The sequence below is a fragment of the Alternaria metachromatica genome, assembly GCF_023757995.1.
Source record: "Alternaria metachromatica strain BMP 0045 chromosome Unknown scaffold_2, whole genome shotgun sequence".
Taxonomy (NCBI): Eukaryota; Fungi; Ascomycota; class Dothideomycetes; order Pleosporales; family Pleosporaceae; genus Alternaria; species Alternaria metachromatica.
The window spans coordinates 1650992-1671724 of NW_026055493.1; the positions used below are offsets into that span (position 1 = coordinate 1650992).

Sequence of the window (20733 nt, forward strand, 5' to 3'; positions counted from 1 at the left end):
GCACGTCCAGCTTAATCAAAACGCATATCAACACCTCTTCAGCCTCATCAAGCCACAAAACAACACAACACAACACAAAAGTATGTATCTCAAACGTCGGGCTGGTTTCCAGTTCGCTTTTCGCTAACACGTTACAGTGTCTATCATCAGCTCCGAGTCTACTCCTGTCGACACCAACACCTGTGGAAATTGCGGGAAGAACTTCAGTGGCGCATCTAATAGGTGTACCTGCTATGACGACTAGGTCGTCATACCTTCTCTATCAGTCGCCGTTGGTTTGAACATGGGTAAATTTTCACGGAGGGCGGATAAGCAGGATGCACATTCTTTTCGCCAGTTGGTCTGACTCTGATGGGTACGAGACTACATAGAAATGCAAAATAGCCAACCTTGCACTATGTTACATGATGATGGTGACGTTTAATCTGCATTCTCGATAGACGCGTCCTGATCCTTCTCTCTGCCACCGATGAACAGTGCCGCCAAAACTGCTGTGAAGGCGCAGATACCTGCGAGAACAGCGTTCATGTTGCCGTACCCAATCTTGTCTCGTAGATACCCAGCCAGCAGTGGGCCTACAGTGAGCCCACCGCTCCACACCATACTGTTGATGCCGTAGAGTTGGGCGAATGGAGCCTGCTCGAACATGTCTGTATTAGCCTTGTAGTAATTCTCCACGATAGTCCCAGATTCGACAATGCTAGGACTGTTGATAACCGCCAGACCGAATCCGTTCATCGCTAACAATGCAGAACAGAGTGCGATGATGTGACCGTTGTCTAATCTTTCGATGATACTCGACTCAGTCGGAAGTCGGAGTAATACAAGCGTTGGTATCAGCCAAATGAACCCAAAAACTGATACCGGCTTCGTGCCGTAGTGATCGACACACCAGCCAAAGACTGGACCCAGCAAGAAATCCGCACCACCCAGGGGTAGGAAGAGTAATCCAGCTTTCAGGCTGTCGAACCCTAGTTGCTCTGAAGCTACCAACGGTACAGTAGCGTCGAAAGAACCAAGAAGAAGAGCTTGCACAAATCCAATCCATACGGAGGTTAGCAGACCTGGATGGCGAAACAGCATGAGGATGGGAAGATTGCGTGTGAAGCGATTCGATGGTTTGGAGAGACGGTAGCGATCGAGCGTGGGAGGACCATTTGGTAGAAGGGGGGTTTGTTCCGTATCTTGTTGTTCGTTGCTCCGGTCCGGTTCAGAGGCATGTGTCTCAGGAGTAGAGTATTTCTCAGCCACCTTCTTCTCCACCATGAGCAATCTCAAAATGAAGTCTATGCCAATCAACCCTATAGCCACGCCAAAAACACCCATGTATCCAGTCTTCGCGTACAACGAACCGCCAACAATAGGTGCGACAAGCGTGGAAACCGATATGAAGCTGAAGATAGTTCCCATAGTCTTGCCCAAGTTCTCGCGGCCTACGGTCTCAACCAAGATAGCGAGGCCGATGGTCCACACCACACCTCCCGATGCTCCCTGGAGAAATCGTGCAATGGCCAGAACGGCGACGCTACGCCCGAGAGCGAGAAGAATGGTCGAAAGTAGACATAGGATTAACCCGAGGAGGAAAGGTAGCTTTCGAGACGAAAACAACCTGTCAGCGAGGAAGCCTGCGATGGGTGAAGATATGCAGGAAGCTGCCGCATAGACTGCTAGAAGGTTTGATATCGTGCTTTGGATCTGAGACTCAGGGAGATCGATGCGGTCTTTCAAGAGGAACGGCAGTACTGGCACAATGAGCCCGTACAAGAAAAGGTCCACGAACGCACCCATTCCCACAGTGAAGACTATGAACAATGGATGCGATCGCCATCGTATCCCTGGTGGTGGCATTGCGTACAGAGTCTGAAAATCGACGACGTGATGAGATGCAAAATTGATGTTTGTCAGTTCTGGAAAGGCTTCTGAGAGAAGTTTCCGCACGAGCCTCATCAGCGCAGACGCATGCTGACGTCAGTACTCATGATGAAGGATGTAAGCGCCTTCTCTAAATGCATCAGTGATCGGTAAGGAGATTTGATACTTGTGCGCAGCAGAAGAACAATGCGCTCTATGCGAATTGAGGGGCGGCTCCAATCATACACCTTCGGTCGTCCATAACGCTCTCACGACTTACGAGAAGCGATAATAGTGTCAGACTGCTTAGTGACAAGGAATGATAGCTTTCGCGAAGTTCAAAACGTTGGAGATACATTGTATGTCGACCCTTGAATAGCTGTCTGCAGGTGCAGAACTCGTCAGGGCCTGGTGTTCGTCGTCACGTGCGGACGCAGCCTAGCGTGCTTGGCGCGGATCTCGAATTCGAGCTCCCGACAGCTTCGTCGGGTGAGTGAGACTACGCCGTACAACTCCACTACCCACACAACAGTCGCTTCAAGATGGCGGACAAGATGGAGGGCGTAGTAATGGGCGGCGGTCTCGTAGACCCCAGCAAATACCCAGTGCCCATCGAAACGTAAGTGCAAGATCATGCCCAAAAGGTAGGTCCCCTTGATGCTAATCGAGAAATATAGTATATACGTGAGTAGGACCACGAGCGCGCCAGCAACGCACTCACATTGCACTCGGTGGCGCGATCGCTGACAGCACTAGGTCAACAACCTCGAGGAGCGCGTCAAGATCGATACCATGAAGCAAGCCTTGACACGGGTCTTCCAATACTACGGTCCGATTCTGGATGTTATCGCAAAGAGCAGTCTGAAGCGGAAGGGACAGGCATTTATTGTCTTTGACAGCGAGAAGGCTGCGCTGGAGGCGGTAGAGGAGATGAACGGCTTCGAGATGTACGGCAAGGTCATGAAGGTGCACAGGGCGAAGACACACAGCGACGAGACAGTCAAGCGAAAGGCGCCGGAACTGTTCGACGATCACAAGCGGAAGCGCCTGACGCTTAGGGGTGCGCATCTCCTACCACTTCTGAGGATGCTCCATACTGACTGCCATAGACTTCAAGCGCGCCGAAGAAGATGCGAAAGCGCAAGCCAACCCAGTCGCCGCCGAGAAGCCTCGCGCAGCCAAAACCGGGGCAGCCGCTGTTCCCGACGAATACGTACGACCCAACAAGACGCTCTTCCTGCAGAACATCCCCCGCGATGTCGACGAGGACGACCTTACGACGATTTTCGAGCGTTTCGAAGGCTTCAAGGAAGTGCGCTTGGTCTCGGTCAGGGCTGTGGCCTTTGCGGAGTTCGAGAACGAGCAGTTTGCGATTACAGCGAAAGAATCGACGGCCAACACCCCGATCGGCGCAGAGGGCAAGCCTATGAAAGTCACCTACCAGCGGCAACAGTAGGTTACTGCGTATGGATTATTGCTATGGATTTATGCATTTTATGATACCTTGTTCGGCACAGATACAGGCCGGCACAATAGAGTCTTATTATCAAAAGGCCAACGTTCACATTAAATGGCACAATGCTTATCTCTTATTTAGCTTGGTCGAAAACGCCCCGCGCGGGATGCCAAACGGAACCTGGACCACGGACTCCGTATCAGCCTTCTGGAAGGTGCATGTCTACATGCGAGACGTTGGCGAGCGAGAGCTAGAGAGGTGGATCCAGCGCCCAATGGGCCGCAGACGACACTACACGGACGGGCCCTACTAGTCGCCTGTAGAGCGCTTAGAAGATGACATCTTCGTTGTCCTCGTCGCCCAGCATGTCCTTGCTCTCGGCAGCATCTTCTCGCGCCTCACTCTCCGTCTCTTCGTTCTTCTGCTTCGCCGCCACCCTTGCGGCTTCCTCCTCGGCAGCATCCTTCTGCTTCTTGTTGGACACTTTCTTCAGGCGGTAGAACTCCTCTCGGTCGAGCTCGTCAAGCTCAGAGTTGATGTATTTAATGGTGTTTTCGGTACGGGGGATGATGACATGCTCACTGTTGGCTGTTAGCTTCGGCAGTTGTATGGAAGGAAAGGATACCCACATGGCGTTTACACGGCGGTTGACCACCTTGATAACTTCGTCCAAAATGACAAAGGCAGTCTGTAGACTAGCCAGTTCCACCAAAGTCTCGACCGCTCTTGCGTATGTCTCTCTGCATCTTTGTACTTGCTGACCACCCTTGCCCAAACCCGTCAGGGCGAAGTCGTTGTTCTGCTCGACAGTGAAGCTTTCGAACTGCGGGAGGAAGACACCGGAGACGTTCTCTTGTTTCGTTCGTACACGGAAGCGGGCTTGCTTTGCGGATTCTTGGATCTGGTAGCCAATGTCGCCGCCGACAGCGTAGGTAACTTCGGCGAGGGAGAAAGCAGCGACTTGCATGACTCTACCCATCTTGCGCTTGGCCTCATCGATACGGCGCGTTATTTCTGGAAACGGTTTCAGTTACAAAGGCAGATGGTGGGGTGCATATAGCGTAGTCGTACCTCGAAAGCGCCTGCACATGGTCAGCAAAGCTTCACGAGTGGACTGGAGACGGCGAGTGCATACTTGGTCAAGGCCTCACTCTTTCGCTTCAGCAGGTCGTGGCCGGTCTGGGCGCCCTTGAGCTTGCCCTTCATCAGACCCAGCGACTGCCGCGTCGCGAAGACGGCCTCTCGTGCCTGAGGGTCGTGTTAGCATCAGATGTCCCGGGCATTGCATAGCTCGGGCTGGCGTACCCCGCTGCCAGACATGTTTGCGGCTCGAACAGTTGGTGGAGAAGGCTATGGGGCTAAAACCGAGGGTAGAGGCTGACAATGGCCGGAGATATTCTGGGAGGTGTCTCGGAGCCAGTCAGCGTGCGCAGTGCGGCCAGGTGAATCCAGCGGAACGTGACGCAGCTATGCCGGGGAGCTAGCTGTCCATGGATGTGAGACCCGTGCGCGCGCGCCTACCAACACTGAGAAGCGGGTCCTCGGAATACACGTTGCTTATTGGCTGCAGGAGACGGCTGACCATCGCTCTTTCCTCAGAACTTTAACACTTCGACACGCCTCGTCAGCCGTCCAACACCGCACCCCATCGCCCTCCTGCCCACCGCGGGCAACACACGCCCTGGCTCTGGCGCAATCATGCCCGGCGAACTCCTCAGGACCGTCACCGCGAGCCTCTCGCGGCCCTCCAAGCGGAAGATGGAGCCCTCGGCGGACCTTTTCCTCATCACCGACCAGGACGTCGCGTACGAGCAGGACATCCAGCGCAATGCCGGCAGCGTGAAGCCCTGGCTCGACTACTACAGCTTCAAGAAGTCACGTGGGAGCATCCTGGAGCAGGCCTTTGTGCTTGAGCGCGCCGTCACGACGCTTCCGCGCTCGTACAAGCTGTGGAAGCTGTACCTCGAGCTGCGCACCAAGCACCTCTCAAAGAAGAACCCGGCCAAGTTCGCGCCCCACTATGTCAAGGTCAACGCCCTCTTCGAACGCGCCCTCGTCCTGCTCAACAAGATGCCGCGCATCTGGGAGATGTATCTCAACTTCCTCATGCAGCAGCCCCTCGTTACCACTACCCGCCGCACGTTTGACCGAGCCCTACGCGCCCTGCCTCTGACTCAGCACAACCGCATATGGGCCCTCTACCGACCGTTCGCGACGTCTGCGTCAGGCGAGACGGCCGTCAAGATCTGGCGTCGCTACATGCAAATCCACCCCGAAGACGCCGAGGACTTCATCGAGTTGTTGAAGGATATGCGCAAGTACACCGAGGCCGTCAAGAAGTACATGGAAATCCTCAACAACCCACGCTTCAAGAGCAAGGAGGCAAAGGGTCCCTTCCAGTTCTGGACCGAGATGATCGATCTGATGATTGACCACGCCAAGGAAATCGACACCAGCGACGACAGCGGCATCGACGTGGAGAAGATCATCCAGAGCGGCATCTCCAAGTTCCCCGATCAGCGAGGCATACTCTGGGTCGGCCTGGCGCGGTACTGGATGCACAGGGGCGAGTACGAGAAAGCGCGCGACGTCTTCGAGGAGGCTGTCACCACCGTCATGACTGTGCGTGACTTCTCCATCGTCTTTGACACGTACGTGGAGGCTGAGGAGGCTATGATTGGCATCAAGCTCAATGAGGCCGCTGTTCGGTCGGAGAAGGGCAAGATCGACGAGGCTGCTGACGCGGACCTTGACATCCGGATGGTCCGCTTCGAATCCCTCATGCAAAGACGGCCCTTCCTGCTGAATGATGTCATGCTTCGACAGAACCCGCACAATGTCATCGAATGGGAGAAGCGCGTCGCTCTTTGGGGTGACAACAAGAAAGAGGTGGTCCAGACCTACACCGACGCCATTGCGGCAATCAACCCCAAGAAGGCACTTGGCAAGTTTCACGAGCTCTGGGCCAACTATGCCAAACTGTACGAATCGGGCGGCGACCTCAAGAATGCCCGTGTCATCATGGAGAAGGCTGTCAAGGTGCCCTTCAAGTCAGTCTCCGAGCTGGCTGAGATGTGGTGCGAATGGGCCGAGATGGAGCTTCGCAACGAAAACTTCGACAAGGCCGTGGACATCATGGCCAAGGCTACGCAAGCCCCTAAGCGGTCGAATGTCGACTACTTCGATGAGTCGCTGTCACCACAACAGCGTGTACACAAGAGCTGGAAGTTGTGGAGCTTCTACGTCGATCTCGTCGAGAGTGTCAGCACCCTGGAGGAGACAAAGAAGGTGTATGAAAGAATATTCGAGCTTCGTATCGCAACACCGCAAACCATCGTCAACTACGCGAACCTGCTGGAGGAGAATAAGTACTACGAAGACTGCTTCAAGGTCTACGAGCGCGGCCTCGACCTCTTCAGCTACCCCGTCGCGTTCGAGATCTGGAACTTGTATCTCACCAAGGCCGTGGACCGTAAGATTGGCATGGAACGATTGCGTGACTTGTTCGAACAGGCTGTGGAGGACTGCCCGCCAAAGTTCGCCAAGGTACTGTACTTGATGTATGGTGCGCTTGAAGAAGATCGCGGCCTAGCTAGACATGCCATGCGCATCTACGAACGCGCTACACGCGCTGTGGCAGACGAAGACAGGCTGGAGATGTTCAATTTCTACATCACCAAGTCGGCTTCGAACTTTGGTCTCACCTCCACGCGACCAATCTACGAGCGCGCAATTGCCGCCCTACCCGACGGTGAAGCCAAGGAGATGTGCCTCAAGTTTGCCGAGATGGAACGTCGCTTGGGAGAAATCGACCGAGCCCGAGCAATCTATGGCCATGCCAGTCAGTTCTGCGACCCAAGAACAAGCCCCGAATTCTGGAAGAAGTGGGAGTCATTCGAAGTCCAGCATGGCAACGAAGACACGTACAAGGAAATGCTACGCATCAAGCGCAGTGTCCAGGCTCAGTACAATACCGACGTCAACTTCATCGCCTCCCAGGCTGTCGCTCGTGGTCAACAGAACGGTACACCCGCCGACGAAGACGGCGACGCTACCGATGCTGCTGGCGAGGATGCAATGGCCGCTCTCGAGCGTCAAGCACGCGCACCAGCTGGCTTCGTCGCCGCCAGTACCGGTCCTCAGGGTGGCAACATCAAGCCCACCGAAGAGGCAGCCGCAAACCCCGATGCGATCGATCTGGACGACGACGACCTATGATTCACGAACCAAGGTTCTTTTCAATGAGGGCACCTTCAGGGTATACAATTAGGTCAAGGGTGGGTGGATTAGGATGAAAGACTTGCATTTACATTGGCGTTATTTGAGAAAGGTGACAACAACACACCTGGCTATCTTCGCAGGCTACCATGCTACTCCGGAATATTTCATTGCTTTGCGTGTACATTCGGGTTGACCCAGTGCGGTCTCCCTTGCTTCGACCTCCACCAATTTGAGGTTTCGACAGTCTGATCTTTGTGTTTTACTCGACTTCGATCGATACCTTGACAACTTGTCTCGACTAGTTCACTTTCTTGCATCTACGGCGTTCTTTTACTTTGTGAGGGATTCTGCGCGAACCATGTCAGTGGCATCTTGCTCTGAAGAGAGCCCCTGGTGGTTGGGCCGATTTCTTTTGTCGAGTGGTCAAACAAACTGTATGTTATTGGCAACATCTTCTCAGCTTCATCATGTCATATAAAACATCTAGCCAAAAACAAACACTATTCACCCCGCAATCAATGCCTTCGCTTCTGCCGTGACGTGTACATTGTTTCTATATTTGGGTCTATAATTGGATCCATTGGAGTTAGACACATACAACTTGATCGCTTACGCGAAGTCACTGCAACACTAGGTCTTAAAGCATGTCGATACTCGTCTGATTTTGTCATCAGCATTAAAAGTTACTGATCACAAGCTCTCGAGCCACTTCATCGCAGGGAGCCTATTTGATTTCCTCTTGTAATACACGTGTACCGCATGTACGGAGTTCCGATACCGCACTCCCTGTGTCTTACTTTCCAAGAGCCGGATACTCCTTCTCCGTGAAGAAAGAAGTGGGGACACATCCACGTGCTTTGCCACGCACGTTGTTCTCCGCTTAACCAAGACTGCGGCATCGGTGGGAAGGAGCAGCCGAAGCTTTTGTCACGATCTGAGGCAGTTACACTGGATCATGCCCGCACATTGCATTTTGAGCAACAATAATACGACACTGCAGTCAATCTTGTGCACGAGTACATAACAGTATGAGTTTCGTGTTCATTCAGTGATACAGGCTTGTCTGATTGGATCTTGTATCCACCTGGTTCGCGGGCTTCTTCTTCCGTTCACAGAACTGGACAGTAGAAGCCTACTGTTGTGCTGGCTACCTTTTTTTTTGCTCGTGTCTACATACTTGCTACGTTCACGGGTTCGATTTATGCCCGGGTTTTGTTCGTTGCTTTTAGCATCGTTTTCCCGGGAGGAAGGAGAAGGGGAAGTGGTAGTGGTGACTCGTGATAGGGAAAGAGCCTTGGGACGCGTGGCGTGCTTACATCGAACGCGCACGCATCATGGGGTTCGTTGCGGACGACAGCAGAATGGTACGTTAAGTTCTCAGATTTTTGGTTGCCTTGTCTTACATTTCCATTGAACCGCACCGAGGTTACGCGGCTACGGGATTTAGGTTTCAAAGTCTCGCGGTGCAGTAATCGCAGCATTCGTCGGTTCGACGCGACACTTCAGAAGCAACATGTTTCTGTAGTGATCCCATGTGAAGATCTGTGTTACCAAGTTGGAATGATGTGTTACAAGGGTAATGATAGTGATTTGGCAAAAAATTACCTCGGTAGGGGAGAACCACGCTTTGTTTCGTCTTGAATAGTAAGAGTAGGGTTCCTCCATCGCTGCTCATTACCCAAAATACGTTGCGTGTCACCTACTGCTCGTGGCCTCACGCATGCTCACGCAGTGTTCGATAGCACCATTGACTGATCATGTCGTGATGACTCCGTTCCGAACCTGCATGGTCGGCAGTTGAAGCCCAACGTGTGGTTGACTTCTGCCAAACTTTGCACTAAACTTTCTCTCCTTCAGGCAGAAGGGCGAGTGAGTCCCTCTACGTGTTCACCGTGATGAAGGTCCATCCCAGTACCAGGTCGAACACATGAATATGCCCCTTTAAGTAACCAGGCCCATCCTCGTCGATGTCTGGGTGTCACCTGTCACTACCTCAAAAAGCCTTCGTACTCTTATTGTGATTTAATCAATCTCGTAGAGTTCGTACTGTGCGACAACTGGTGGCACGGCATCCGGCAACTTGTGGCACGATCCGCGATATGAAACAGCCTGACAGCCGTGTGCTACCACGTCAAAGTATGACGAGGATGCGCTGGTGTGGAGATGAGTTAATCAGCAGGCTGGGCCCCATCGTGGCCTTCTCGGCTTCAGCCGCATAGCGTGCACTGAGCTGTTCGCCCTGACGATCAAAAGAACGATATGTGGTGGTGTGGTGATGTTTCGAATGGCACGGTGCTGATCGTGGCCCTGTCAAGATAGGTGGCGTTGCTGGCGCGTCCTCAAATGGATTGGTAGGCGCAGTCGAGTCATGGGTCCGCTTCAACTTGCTCACCACCATCCCACGAAGTGTTCAGGCACGAGATGACGAGAAATTTGACAGAAGTATGTCGTGATGAAGTCGAAATGTTGGGCTTGGAGGTATCGCAGAATATGTTGTGCGCAAGATGCAGCTGCCCAGCGATTCCTGTTTCAGAAGTGTTACAGACGCGAGGAGAGAAGTAGACATCTCAACCGCTTTCCGTGATGCGTTCCGTAGACATTCCATTACCATCATGAGTTGTATGCGGATTCTGATCTTGTCGTTCGCGACATGCGCATTTGGGTTGTACGCCTATGCGTCACCGCAATGCCCAAACGCGCCGCATCAATTCGCGGTCCAAGCTCAACTGCCACTCCAATTACCACATTGTCCATTCACCACCGGCAATTCAGAACCATTGCCGAAAGAGACGCCCCTTCAGCACTTACCGTGGTCGCACGATCCAGCCTGTGCTCAAGGGAAGCAGAAGAAATATTGCACCTACACGACTTCCGAAACAAGAGGCGGACATGCTTTGAGCATTATCGCAAGACCTGTAGCTGCAAATGCGATATCTGCGGCCTTCCTAGCTCTGAACGGGGAACACCAGGGCTTGGATGATGGTCTCGAAGTTCGGGCCTTCCCGGGCAAGGGCAAAGGCCTAATCACCACAAAGGCTTTGGAGAAAGGAGAAACGATATTACTCGATACTGCGCGTATCATTGCGAGCTCGCATTTTCCTACGCAAGTTACGCGTGCGCAAGGCCAAACACTCTTCAGTGCCGCACTTGATCGATTACCTCAGGCAGATCGGAACTCGGTGCTCGCATTGGATCAGAGTCTGGGTGGCAGCAAAGTTGAAGACATCATGAAGACGAATGCTTTCGCATGCCAGCTCGCTGATGGCGAAGTAGACGATGCCTACATGTGTCTCTTCCCTTCCGTTGCCCGGATTAACCACGCGTGCCAACCCAATGCGCACGCGCGCTTTGTTCCGAAGACACTGTCGATGGAGATCAAGGCTCAACGGGACATCGCCGCTGGGGAAGAAATCGGTATCTCGTATGGCAAAATCGACTTGAAGCACGCCGATAGACAAGCACTCTATCAGGAAGGCTGGAACTTCAAGTGCACTTGCTCTCTTTGCACTGCTTCGCAATACGATGTAGCTGGTAGTGACCAGCGCCGTGCGAGGTTCGCCCAACTCCGGAAGATGCTGGAGAACTTGACGGCAGAAACCTACGATGCCCAACAAATTGTTGCTTGGGAGAAAGAAGTGATGGAGATTAGTCAACGAGAGGGGTTGGATACTCTGCTCGCCCAGGACTATGAGAGACTGGCGTACGTGTACGCAGGTCATGGAATGATGGGAGATGCCAGACGTTGGGCAAAGATGGCGAAAGAAAGTTTATTGGAATGGGTGGTGGTTGATGGAGGTCCGCGCAATCAGATAAGGAGGATAGAGGACTTGCTCAAAGAGCTGGATGGCTAAGTCAGGGTTGTGATTTCGCGGTCTGATAGCTGGGGCTGCTGGCTTGGGCTACGAAGATGCCTGAAGACGGACCGGAAAGACTGTAAAGTTCATGGGAAATGTACCATTGCTTAGAGACTCCGCGAGTGTTCGCTGGTAGGCTTCCGATGTCCGCGCGCGATAGCCGTGCTAGTAAGCCTGCGGTGGCTGAACGTCTACAGGGCTGAATGAAGCGTCTTGCGATTGTGACGTGGACCGTGATACAGGTCGTGGTCGGGTCGGTCCATCGTCGTCCATAGATTTTCATTGCAGCCTCCGAATACTCCGAACACCCCACATTGCATCCCTGACCCGTCGACCGTGCTTGAGTAGACGTTGTTGCTCATGTCACCCTGCCCGATCCAACCTCAAAAGGGTCCGGAAGGCTGGTCGCAAGATGACGTGAGCGCCAGATTGGGCAGTAGGCAAGTACACTGGGCGGTGGAATTTTGAGAGATGAGGCACCTGAAGACTGTGTGTTCTAATTTACAGCCGTAGTTCGTCATCACGCGGAGGCCCTGCCGGCGCCGCCAACAGGTAAAAACTCTGGATGGTGCCGCAGGCCAGGGTGCCCAGATCTGCACGCACCGGGTACAGGCGAGCTCGAGATCGTGGGCGATCCTCCAACAGTCAAAACAGGCAACGGTCGAAGAGGTCATTGCGCTGAGTAATCTCCATGGAAAAGAACCTTGGAATGATGGAGATAGACGCCACCGATGTGATGGGTTGTTTCTGGATCGGCGAAACTGATAACATCTGACCTATTGACCGACCGAGGGAACGATTGATGCTTGCTACCACATCCCCGCGATTGACAGCTCGGGGCGCTCGCGGCGCCGTTGTCAACGGTGATATGTCGCAGCGATGGCAAAGAGAGTTCGATGGTGGAAATGCAGGTACGTGCCGAAAAGGGGTCTGTGGTGCTGGACTAAGCGGCACTTGACCTATCAGATGCTAGCCGTGGCCTACTCCGCCTCGCATCTCAAACCTTCCACCACACCTGGCGCATCATCGCCTCGACTCTTCATTTGCTACGAGCCTCCCGTCCTCTTTCACTACCTACCTCATGCGGCTAAACGCAAGCAAAAGCATTACTGAACGACCCGTTGTCAAGTGACAAAGCAAAAAGCGAGGCGCGCATCAGCAAGCGCCATGTTCGCGTACGTGGGTCTGAAAGAGCGCATCCCTTGAAGCAAGTGAAGGAGGAAGCGCCGTCGCGCCTGAACGAAATAGACTTTGTCGTCTTTGTACCACTGCTTCCAACGTCGAGGCTGTTACACTTGCCTCGAACTGCTTGTTAGCTGCGTCACCCATGCCTCCGTATACGGGTCCATGGGTCTTTCGAAGACCAGGTTTGATTGTCCTGTTTCAAATGTCGGCGGGGTCTACCCTGTCACCATCGGCTTTGCCAGCTGAAGAAGGTTGTACAGGGCTTCGCCGCATAACATTGCGAATGTAGGGCTAGAGACTAAATATGGACCTGCATGTCCTGTCGACAGCATATGGGATACATTAATGCTCTAAAACATCCTTAGGTTCTCCACACATCCAGTTCGCTCATCACATATCTTCAGTTCATCGCAATCACTTGCTTTTGCAACCAGTCACTCCTTTACTTGTTTTATACTATCTTTTGTCTAATATGGTGTCGAGTCGGTCCCTCCTTACGGTCTTCGCGACCTTGATCGCAGTTGCTACGAGTCAGCAATGTTATGCCGTTGACGGTACAGCACTCGACAAAACATACACGCCATGCAACCCTAGCGCCAATCACAGCGGATGCTGCGCGTCCACCGACATCTGCATGAGTAATGGGTTGTGTATGGGAACAACAAACGAGTCTATCGGTATGATCTTCTCGCGAGGTTGTACAGACAAGGAAGGAAAAGATGCAGCATGCCAACAAGACTTGTGCCCTGGTGGTAAGTTCACAGACGTCTGACTCATCTGATGTTCCCCAACTAACACACTTTAGTTTCCAACGACTTCCTTGGTCTCAAGCCAGTAAAAGCATGGCAACTACAAACCTGCGACTCCGGAACATACTGCTGCCGCGGCGCCGACGACACGAAGAGCTGCTGCAATAACGAAGACGCACCCCAAATCACAACCACCTTCAGCGCAACCCTCCAACTCCAAACCACGAGCCCGGCCAATGAACCCACAGCGGCCGCCGCAACCACTGCCCCACCTCCTAAGACCTGCTCAAAAGAAAAGAAGGAAACGGCAATAGTCGGCGGTGTCCTCACAGCTGTCTTCACCATGATCATCGCAGGCCTGGCTTCCACTATATTCTGGATGTACAAGAGGGAGAAGAGGCAGCGCAAGCTGAAGGAGCACTACGAGGAGCAGTTCTCCCAGACCAACGCCTACCGCAAGGCACTGGCGTCGAGCGCCGGATCCCTCAGAGGCAGCGTCCTGATGGACGACTTGAAGCCCAAGTCCAGCCACGGTCCCGCATGAGGAGTCACACAAACTCAAAAAAAAAAGTCTTTCGTATCGTCTTTCCACTTTAGCGTCGGTGTTTTTGCGGGTACAGGCAGGCATGGTGATGATGGGACAGGGTAATGTTGAGCTCACGCCTGGTACCGATCCTTGGGTTTTAGCCCAATTTCCTTTGTTCGTTTCGGCAGTTGCGAATACCCTTCAGGACTTCTCTTTCCTTTGTCTCGGCTTAGATATCCGGTCATGTAGCGACGACGGTTGGGAAGGAACAACACTTAGATGGTTAATGTGGAACACATTCTGAGATGTAATAGATATAATGCACGTGCATCTTCATCCTATAATATTGCACAAACACGTCTATCATCGCTCAATCTCTCCCAACTTCCCCATGAGCAGTGCCTCAACCTTCTCTCCCTTCTCCAAGCTACCTTCGCCTTGTGGCATACAGAGTAGCGCGTTGGCACCCCTGAAGCTGCCGATGCGGCTACTCCTCTGCCCACCTGTTGAGCTGGCGTATAGCAACCCATCTTCTTTCGTCACAACAAGTGCACGATGATATTCCGGACGACCCTTGTCCATCTTCACATCCTCATCCAATATAACTCTGATCCTTGGTAGTCCGAGTGGCTTTATTCCAGCTTGCTGGTGCAATGCAGGCAGAACAAAGAGATGGAAACACACGACGGCTGAAGCTGGATTGCCAGGAAGCGAGAAAATCGACTTGGTGACATGGTTTCCATCATTGTCCTTGACAGGCACAGTCGCGAACGTGGTGGGTTTACCTGGCTTCATGTTGACACGGCCGAAGTGGATCGTGCCGCCGAGAGAGCGCTCGATGGTAGGTTTAAGTAAGTCGAGTTCGCCCATCGAGACGCCACCAGAGGTGATGATAACGTCGCACTTGCGCATCGCGTCACGGAGACTCTGCTCAAGAGTGCCGGGTCTGGATTTGGTCAGCGACAGATGAATCGGATATTCTTTTCCAACTTTACTTACTTGTCTGAGACGATACCCAGATCGATGACTTCGAACCTATGGCTTCGTGCGGCAGTGATGAGAGTGGGACGGTTGGTATCGCGTACTTCTCCGAGTCGCAACGGGCCCTCCCTGTTGTGTGGAATGATTTCATCTCCTGTGCTTAGGACTCCGACGACAGGCTTCTTGTAGATTGACACCTCTGTCGTACCCACAGACGCAAGGAGGCCAAACTCGCCACCCACGACTGTGACACCTTCGCCTTTCTTCAAAATGATCTCGCCTTCTTTGACATCGCTGCCGACTTCTCGTACGTTTTCGTTTGGCTTGATCTCATCAGTCAGTATCTCAATCTCCTTCTCTTCCTTTCCATCTTCGGTCAGACTCTTCAATACTGTATCCTCAACCATGACCACAGCGTCAGCACCAGGAGGAAGCGGGGCTCCAGTCGTAATCCTGGCAATCTCGCCTTCTTTCAATTCCTTAACTTCGCCAGGCTGTGCATGGGATATGATCGAAACTGGGTAAGTTCCCTTTTCAAACTTGCCAGTCGCTGGAATCTTGACCGCGTATCCGTCGACAATGCTAGCTCGGAAGGCCGGGACAGACTCAGTGGCTTTGACGTCCTCGGCAAGGACCGAACCACTAAGTCTCATGTCTACTGGCACCTTCTGTACTGCAGCAGCTGGGGTTTGCTCCGAGATTAGCTTGAGCGCATCTTCGACTGCCAACATAGGGTACGGCGACGATCGATATCTGCGAGTTGGTCCCGCGGAAGGATCATTAGACTGGGGACGCTCTTCTGGGTTCGTGTGAGCTTTGGGTCCTGCGTGGCCGCCGTGACCATGCGAATGTCCATGATGGTGATGGTGATGATGTCCACTTCCAGTTCCTACCCTTATCAGTTGCAGCTTTTCTGGGGGACATACCACATCACGTACCTGCAGTAGCGCCACCCGAAGAAACACCCGCGTCTTTTTCGAGCTTCTCTACACCACCAACATGTAGCGGTCTCGACTCTGCACCAGCAGCTTGAATGCACGCATGTGGTAGCAGCTTCAGAACTGCCTCTAGATTTTCTTTAGCGCCTTTTGGCGATCCAGGCAAAGTCAATATCAAAGTCTTCTTTCGTACTCCAGCGACAGGTCTCGCCATGAGTGCAACTGATCAAATGTTAGCCTGACCGTTACCTCAGTGTTTAAAGAACTTACATGGCGTGACGGCGTATGAAGTTGTAAGCATGCCATGTCTATTCTTCTGTGAGCCTTCGAATACAGAATCGAGAGAACCACCTACACAAGTCCTGGAGCATGTCTATCAATCAGCGGCGTAACTGCCTTGTTTCTATTAGCTGCATGCTCTAGGCCATTTGGAGAGTGAGAGCGCGCACCTCAGGTGTGACATCCTTAGTCGCAAAACCAGTACCTCCGCTAGTGACGATTAGATTGATTGGCCCCGGACCGTCAGCCCAAGATCTTATTGTCTTCTGGATCGCGAGAGTATTGTCGGGTACTATCTCGGTTTCGCTGACTTCCCATTGGTCATTTCCGAGATCTCCGAAGACCTTCTTGAGGACTGGTATGCATTTATCGGTTGATGGGTCTTCGGAAGCAGTCTCAGATACTACCAAGATCGCTGCCTTCAACTTTGAACCTGTGGTGGCCATGTTTGATGTTGTCGATGTTGAGTGGAAGCGGAGTAGAGCGGACATCCCACCCTGTGGACATCGTGCACGGGCCATTGCTTACACGCCGAGTCGATCAGATTCACCAGTTCACCCAAGAGAGATATCCAACAAGATTGGAAACAGTAATCGATAAATGGTATTTAACGCCGATACTCGCTCATATTACATGCATTATACAAGCGCCCCTCCCTATGTACATTGTACAACCTCTACAAATGACCTTCAGTAACCTCTTTACCAGCTCCACAAGCTGGCACTCGAAAACACTCCTCCGTGGCGTCCTTCTAGGCGGGATCGAGGTTCGGTATAGTTCGTATAATTGTGCCCCTTGGCGAAATAGCGAGAGCTTTTCGCTCACTGGAAGTCCTTGGCGTTGCTCTGCATGAGCAGTCCAATGATGAGACCGAACAGTCCGAGAATGGCAGCGAAAATCTCGATGGTGAGGATCTTGACGAACCTATAACAAAGTTAGCATCGAAATAGAGACCCAGGATATACAGCTACTTGCATTGCAGGGTCCGCAGCATCGGCCAGGGCTGCGCTACTTCCGTTGATGCCCACGCAGACACCGCAAATCAGGTTGCACATGCCCACGGTTATTCCAGCCCAGAACAGCGCGTATCCGGTGAAGTAGTTGGAGCCAGAGTACAACAGCTCAGGGTCCGAGAGCTGGTTCATCTTGGAGGAGAAGATGATGGCCATGATGACACCGTAAATAGCGACGACTTCGCAGAAGATGATGGAGATCAAGTTCTTGGTTCGTATCCGTGGCGCCTTAACACCTCCACCGACGATGGACACACCGGTTGTCCAGATGCCCCTTTGCGATTGTCAGATGCGATGCGTGTGTGTGCCTGACAGTCAGACGTACCATGCCGAGCCTACGACAGAGAGACCAATGCATAGCGCAATTCCGACACTAGCAAATGTGTATGGCGATATGCTCTCGAGGAAAGCTCCGACCTGGGATATAATCAGCCATGTCCGTATCGGGTTGGTAGGAACGCGTGCGTACGTTGAAAGCTTCGCCTTCGTTGTTGAAGAGCATGTCTGGAGGTCGTTAGCTATCGCCTACGCCCCTGCGCGCGGTACATACACAAGCCCACCACACCGAGGGCGGCGGTCGCACCGCCCGTTCCATAAGTAAGAGACATGTTGGGTTTAGTGGTCGTGGAGGCGGAGATGGATGGTGAAAGAGGCGGCTGGAGCTTCGTCGTGATGGACTCGCCGCGAAGCTGGCGATGATGCAGGCGGAACAAGCCGCGTCGCGCTAGCATCGAACGGCTTAGTAACCACCTCGGCGCGCCCCCATCACTGCTCCCGCTCAGGCGTCACCGAGACCAAACCACCAGCTCGTCGCAACTATCAGCACCATGGCCACCGACAACACCAAGTACTACGAGCTCTACCGCCGAAGCAGGTACTACATGCCACTCAAGGGGAGTTAGCAAGGAGCGCTGGCTAACAGAGGACAGCCTGGGCGGCTCCCTCACTGACACCCTGGACAACCTCATCACCGAGCGCCGGATAGAGCCCCAGCTCGCCATGAAGATCCTCCTCAACTTTGACAAGGCCGTCGCCGATGTGCTCTCCGAGAAGGTCAAATCGCGCTTGACATTCAAGGTCAGTCGCGCATGGGCGACTAAATGGGAAGCACCGTGAGCTGACATGAAATTCCATAGGGACATCTCGATACCTACCGGTTCTGCGACGACGTATGGACCTTTATTATCAAGGATATCAACTTCAAGCTGGACAACACCCATCAAGTTCATGCCGACCGCGTCAAGATTGTTAGCTGCAACGCGAAGCGTCCTGGCGAGGCCTAGACGACCCAAAGGGCGTCCAGAGATGCACTGCAACAGGCAGGCAGGAGACAATCGCGTTCAGACAAACGCGATTGCGCAAGATGCAATCTACCGACTGGAGCAGCTGTCTCACTAGAGACCTGTGACATCATATGCTTTCGGCGTTACGGCTAAAATGGCCTTGGAAGGCTTTCACGATACCTCTGGCATGAATAGGAGTTTGGGACTGAATGCGTGATTCGCGTTAGTTTAACGCTGATAAATTGGAACAATTATGATCTTTTGCACATCTGGGCTATGGTACCCTTTCTGCTACACTCAGGTGACGACTTCTAGTGGGAGTGCAATTCTAGTGAACTCTTCTTGACTGGCAGCCGATAGAAGAGCTGGGCAGTAGACTATGACTCCCAGTAGCATGCGCACTACAGAGCACCTGCCTCATATATTGCGTCAAGATGCGACCTGCATGTACTACTACCCCATATTGACTAAGCGCGGAAGTGCACCCGGTCGTACCTTGCAGATCATCAACTTGCATCCGTGAACATCGACTTCATTCCCCGCAGCACCCCAGTTCAGCTGCGATCATGTCTCTCCCGCAAACCAAGTCAGCGTGGCTGATGCTTGCCATCTCCAGTGGCGCGTGTGCAGCTTTCAATGGCGTCTTCGCAAAGCTGTAAGCAAACGTCGCGTCGCCTTAACCCACGCTGCGTATTGACGATGATGTAGCACAACCACAGAGCTCACTGCCTCCTGGTCGAGCTCCATAGCCCTGGCATTCGGGCTGAGTGCGTCAAACAAGATTGTTGAATATGCGATACGAGGGGTGCGTCCTCCCTACCTGCTGTACCTTCTGTTACCCGCAGACAACTAACGCATCGCGCAGCTCTTCTTCGGCATGAACCTCCTCTTCAACGCGATCATGTGGGGGCTCTTCACGCGTGCCCTTACCCTTGCTTCCTCGACCGTACGCGTCAGCATCATAAACACGTCTGCGAATTTCATCGTCACAGCCGTCCTTAGCTTCATCATCTTCAGCGAGAACCTACCGGGGTTATGGTGGCTTGGGGCAGCCATGCTGGTAGCTGGCAGCGTGATCATCGGCATGAGAGAGGAGACTGAGAAGAAGAGTGTGGTAGCTACCACGGGAGAGGCCCCACTTCTCGACCGCGATGGTGACGCGAACACGGAGGGCTTTAGGGACGACGAAGACCAAGGCGATGACACAGTCGAACTCAACAGCGTGAAGAACACAGCAGGGGACAGCAGTGACGAAGACGGTGTATTGAAATAGACAGGACACCAATCCATTGCTGCGACTGTACAATCTGGGTCCCTCCTACTGGGTGACGACAACCAATACCGCGGTACCGCGCATGAGCTCCTCCACCTCACTTTTTCGTCACCGACACATTGCTAAAATCCCTCAACAGGCCGCCCAGCAAGGGTGCGATTAGCTTGCTAACAGGGTCCAGTGCTTTCACGAACAAACGCAGCACAATCTTGGTCCATCGCCGCTTGAGCCGGCACAGTACATTACCTCGCGCCAGCAGGCACACCTTTTCACTTTTCACTTCCCACCTGCAGTGCGCAATCGGTGGGCCAAGGAGTATTTCACTTTCTGGTTCGCTTGCTGCCCACTCTCTCTATATAAATTCCGGCGCACCCTTTCCCCCTCGACTTAACACTCCCCAAGCAGCCCCAACTCCACAGTCTTTTTACACCGACCTTTCTCCCTAAAATGTCGGACAGCCCAGTTCCCGCCCTTCTGAGGCCTACGGCCGCTGAATTTGTTCCCGGTCAGCTTGCGCATCCCAGCCCTGCGTCGAGCGAGCGCGTCTCTTCCCCTGCGACGCCGCCTCAGCAAGGCTTCAACGCTCATCCCCAGTATCAGCTCCCGCAACATCCACAGGGACTGCCATACTGTAGCCCTGGTTTCTACGGGTATCAGCCATACCCCCTATACGATGGCTACACCCACTACTACAACCAGGTCCACAACCCCTTCGACTTCCACGCCACTCCACCCATGAACTACGTGCAGCCCCAAGGCCCTATGTGGAACCACGAACAGTTCTCCTCCATCGAGTACACCGCAGGCACGCCCGAGCCGTTCACAAACCAGCACCACGAGGTCAACGGCGTACGGACCGGCAGGATGCCCTACCAGAACGCTCACCGGGAGCACCATCAGAATGGAAACGGTGCGGGCCCCAACACCGGGTTCAGGAGGAGGTCCAGGAAAAATAACCGTAAGAAGTATAACCATCGGGCGCGGGAACAGGACCAGAACCACGACCAGAACCACGACCAGGACCACGACCAGGACTACGACCAGGAGCAACAGCAGAAGCCTGGCGGCGAGGCCAGTGGAACCTATCGACGAAACCCGCCTCGTGAACAAGGATGAAGTGTCAT

General features: G+C 53.2%; 11 protein-coding genes across 11 annotated transcripts; 7 read left to right on the top strand and 4 right to left on the bottom strand.

The window, feature by feature from the left end:
* Window positions 1-420: 420 nt before the first annotated feature.
* On the bottom strand, window positions 421-1848 carry J4E83_001388 (uncharacterized protein; the record flags this gene model as incomplete). The annotated part of the gene is made up of 1 exon (XM_049328344.1): window positions 421-1848. The coding sequence occupies one exon, from the start codon at window positions 1846-1848 to the stop codon at window positions 421-423; it is 1428 nt and encodes a 475-aa protein (XP_049192862.1).
* A 545-nt stretch (window positions 1849-2393) lies between these two features.
* On the top strand, window positions 2394-3307 carry J4E83_001389 (uncharacterized protein; the record flags this gene model as incomplete). The annotated part of the gene is made up of 4 exons (XM_049328345.1): window positions 2394-2470; window positions 2529-2535; window positions 2608-2911; window positions 2961-3307. 4 exons carry the CDS (start codon window positions 2394-2396, stop codon window positions 3305-3307), a joined length of 735 nt encoding a protein of 244 aa, XP_049192863.1.
* A 328-nt stretch (window positions 3308-3635) lies between these two features.
* Window positions 3636-4627, bottom strand: VMA8 (H(+)-transporting V1 sector ATPase subunit D; the record flags this gene model as incomplete). The annotated part of the gene is made up of 5 exons (XM_049328346.1): window positions 3636-3888; window positions 3937-4321; window positions 4379-4389; window positions 4443-4555; window positions 4613-4627. 5 exons carry the CDS (start codon window positions 4625-4627, stop codon window positions 3636-3638), a joined length of 777 nt encoding a protein of 258 aa, XP_049192864.1.
* Window positions 4628-5005: 378 nt separating this feature from the next.
* On the top strand, window positions 5006-7525 carry SYF1 (pre-mRNA-splicing factor syf1; the record flags this gene model as incomplete). Its single annotated transcript, XM_049328347.1, has 1 exon — window positions 5006-7525. The coding sequence occupies one exon, from the start codon at window positions 5006-5008 to the stop codon at window positions 7523-7525; it is 2520 nt and encodes an 839-aa protein (XP_049192865.1).
* A 2615-nt stretch (window positions 7526-10140) lies between these two features.
* J4E83_001392 (uncharacterized protein) lies at window positions 10141-11379 on the top strand (the record flags this gene model as incomplete). The annotated part of the gene is made up of 2 exons (XM_049328348.1): window positions 10141-10147; window positions 10355-11379. 2 exons carry the CDS (start codon window positions 10141-10143, stop codon window positions 11377-11379), a joined length of 1032 nt encoding a protein of 343 aa, XP_049192866.1.
* Window positions 11380-13246: 1867 nt separating this feature from the next.
* Window positions 13247-13860, top strand: J4E83_001393 (uncharacterized protein; the record flags this gene model as incomplete). Its single annotated transcript, XM_049328349.1, has 2 exons — window positions 13247-13319; window positions 13373-13860. The coding sequence occupies 2 exons, from the start codon at window positions 13247-13249 to the stop codon at window positions 13858-13860; spliced, it is 561 nt and encodes a 186-aa protein (XP_049192867.1).
* A 345-nt stretch (window positions 13861-14205) lies between these two features.
* On the bottom strand, window positions 14206-16486 carry J4E83_001394 (uncharacterized protein; the record flags this gene model as incomplete). The annotated part of the gene is made up of 6 exons (XM_049328350.1): window positions 14206-14788; window positions 14842-15712; window positions 15762-15983; window positions 16032-16069; window positions 16117-16157; window positions 16211-16486. 6 exons carry the CDS (start codon window positions 16484-16486, stop codon window positions 14206-14208), a joined length of 2031 nt encoding a protein of 676 aa, XP_049192868.1.
* A 375-nt stretch (window positions 16487-16861) lies between these two features.
* Window positions 16862-17661, bottom strand: VMA16 (H(+)-transporting V0 sector ATPase subunit c''; the record flags this gene model as incomplete). The annotated part of the gene is made up of 5 exons (XM_049328351.1): window positions 16862-16964; window positions 17016-17327; window positions 17379-17470; window positions 17523-17557; window positions 17604-17661. The coding sequence occupies 5 exons, from the start codon at window positions 17659-17661 to the stop codon at window positions 16862-16864; spliced, it is 600 nt and encodes a 199-aa protein (XP_049192869.1).
* A 219-nt stretch (window positions 17662-17880) lies between these two features.
* Window positions 17881-18336, top strand: TOA2 (Transcription initiation factor IIA small chain (TFIIA 13.5 kDa subunit); the record flags this gene model as incomplete). Its single annotated transcript, XM_049328352.1, has 3 exons — window positions 17881-17927; window positions 17983-18130; window positions 18190-18336. The coding sequence occupies 3 exons, from the start codon at window positions 17881-17883 to the stop codon at window positions 18334-18336; spliced, it is 342 nt and encodes a 113-aa protein (XP_049192870.1).
* Window positions 18337-18902: 566 nt separating this feature from the next.
* Window positions 18903-19609, top strand: J4E83_001397 (uncharacterized protein; the record flags this gene model as incomplete). Its single annotated transcript, XM_049328353.1, has 3 exons — window positions 18903-18991; window positions 19045-19141; window positions 19202-19609. The coding sequence occupies 3 exons, from the start codon at window positions 18903-18905 to the stop codon at window positions 19607-19609; spliced, it is 594 nt and encodes a 197-aa protein (XP_049192871.1).
* A 447-nt stretch (window positions 19610-20056) lies between these two features.
* On the top strand, window positions 20057-20725 carry J4E83_001398 (uncharacterized protein; the record flags this gene model as incomplete). Its single annotated transcript, XM_049328354.1, has 1 exon — window positions 20057-20725. The coding sequence occupies one exon, from the start codon at window positions 20057-20059 to the stop codon at window positions 20723-20725; it is 669 nt and encodes a 222-aa protein (XP_049192872.1).
* Window positions 20726-20733: the final 8 nt, after the last annotated feature.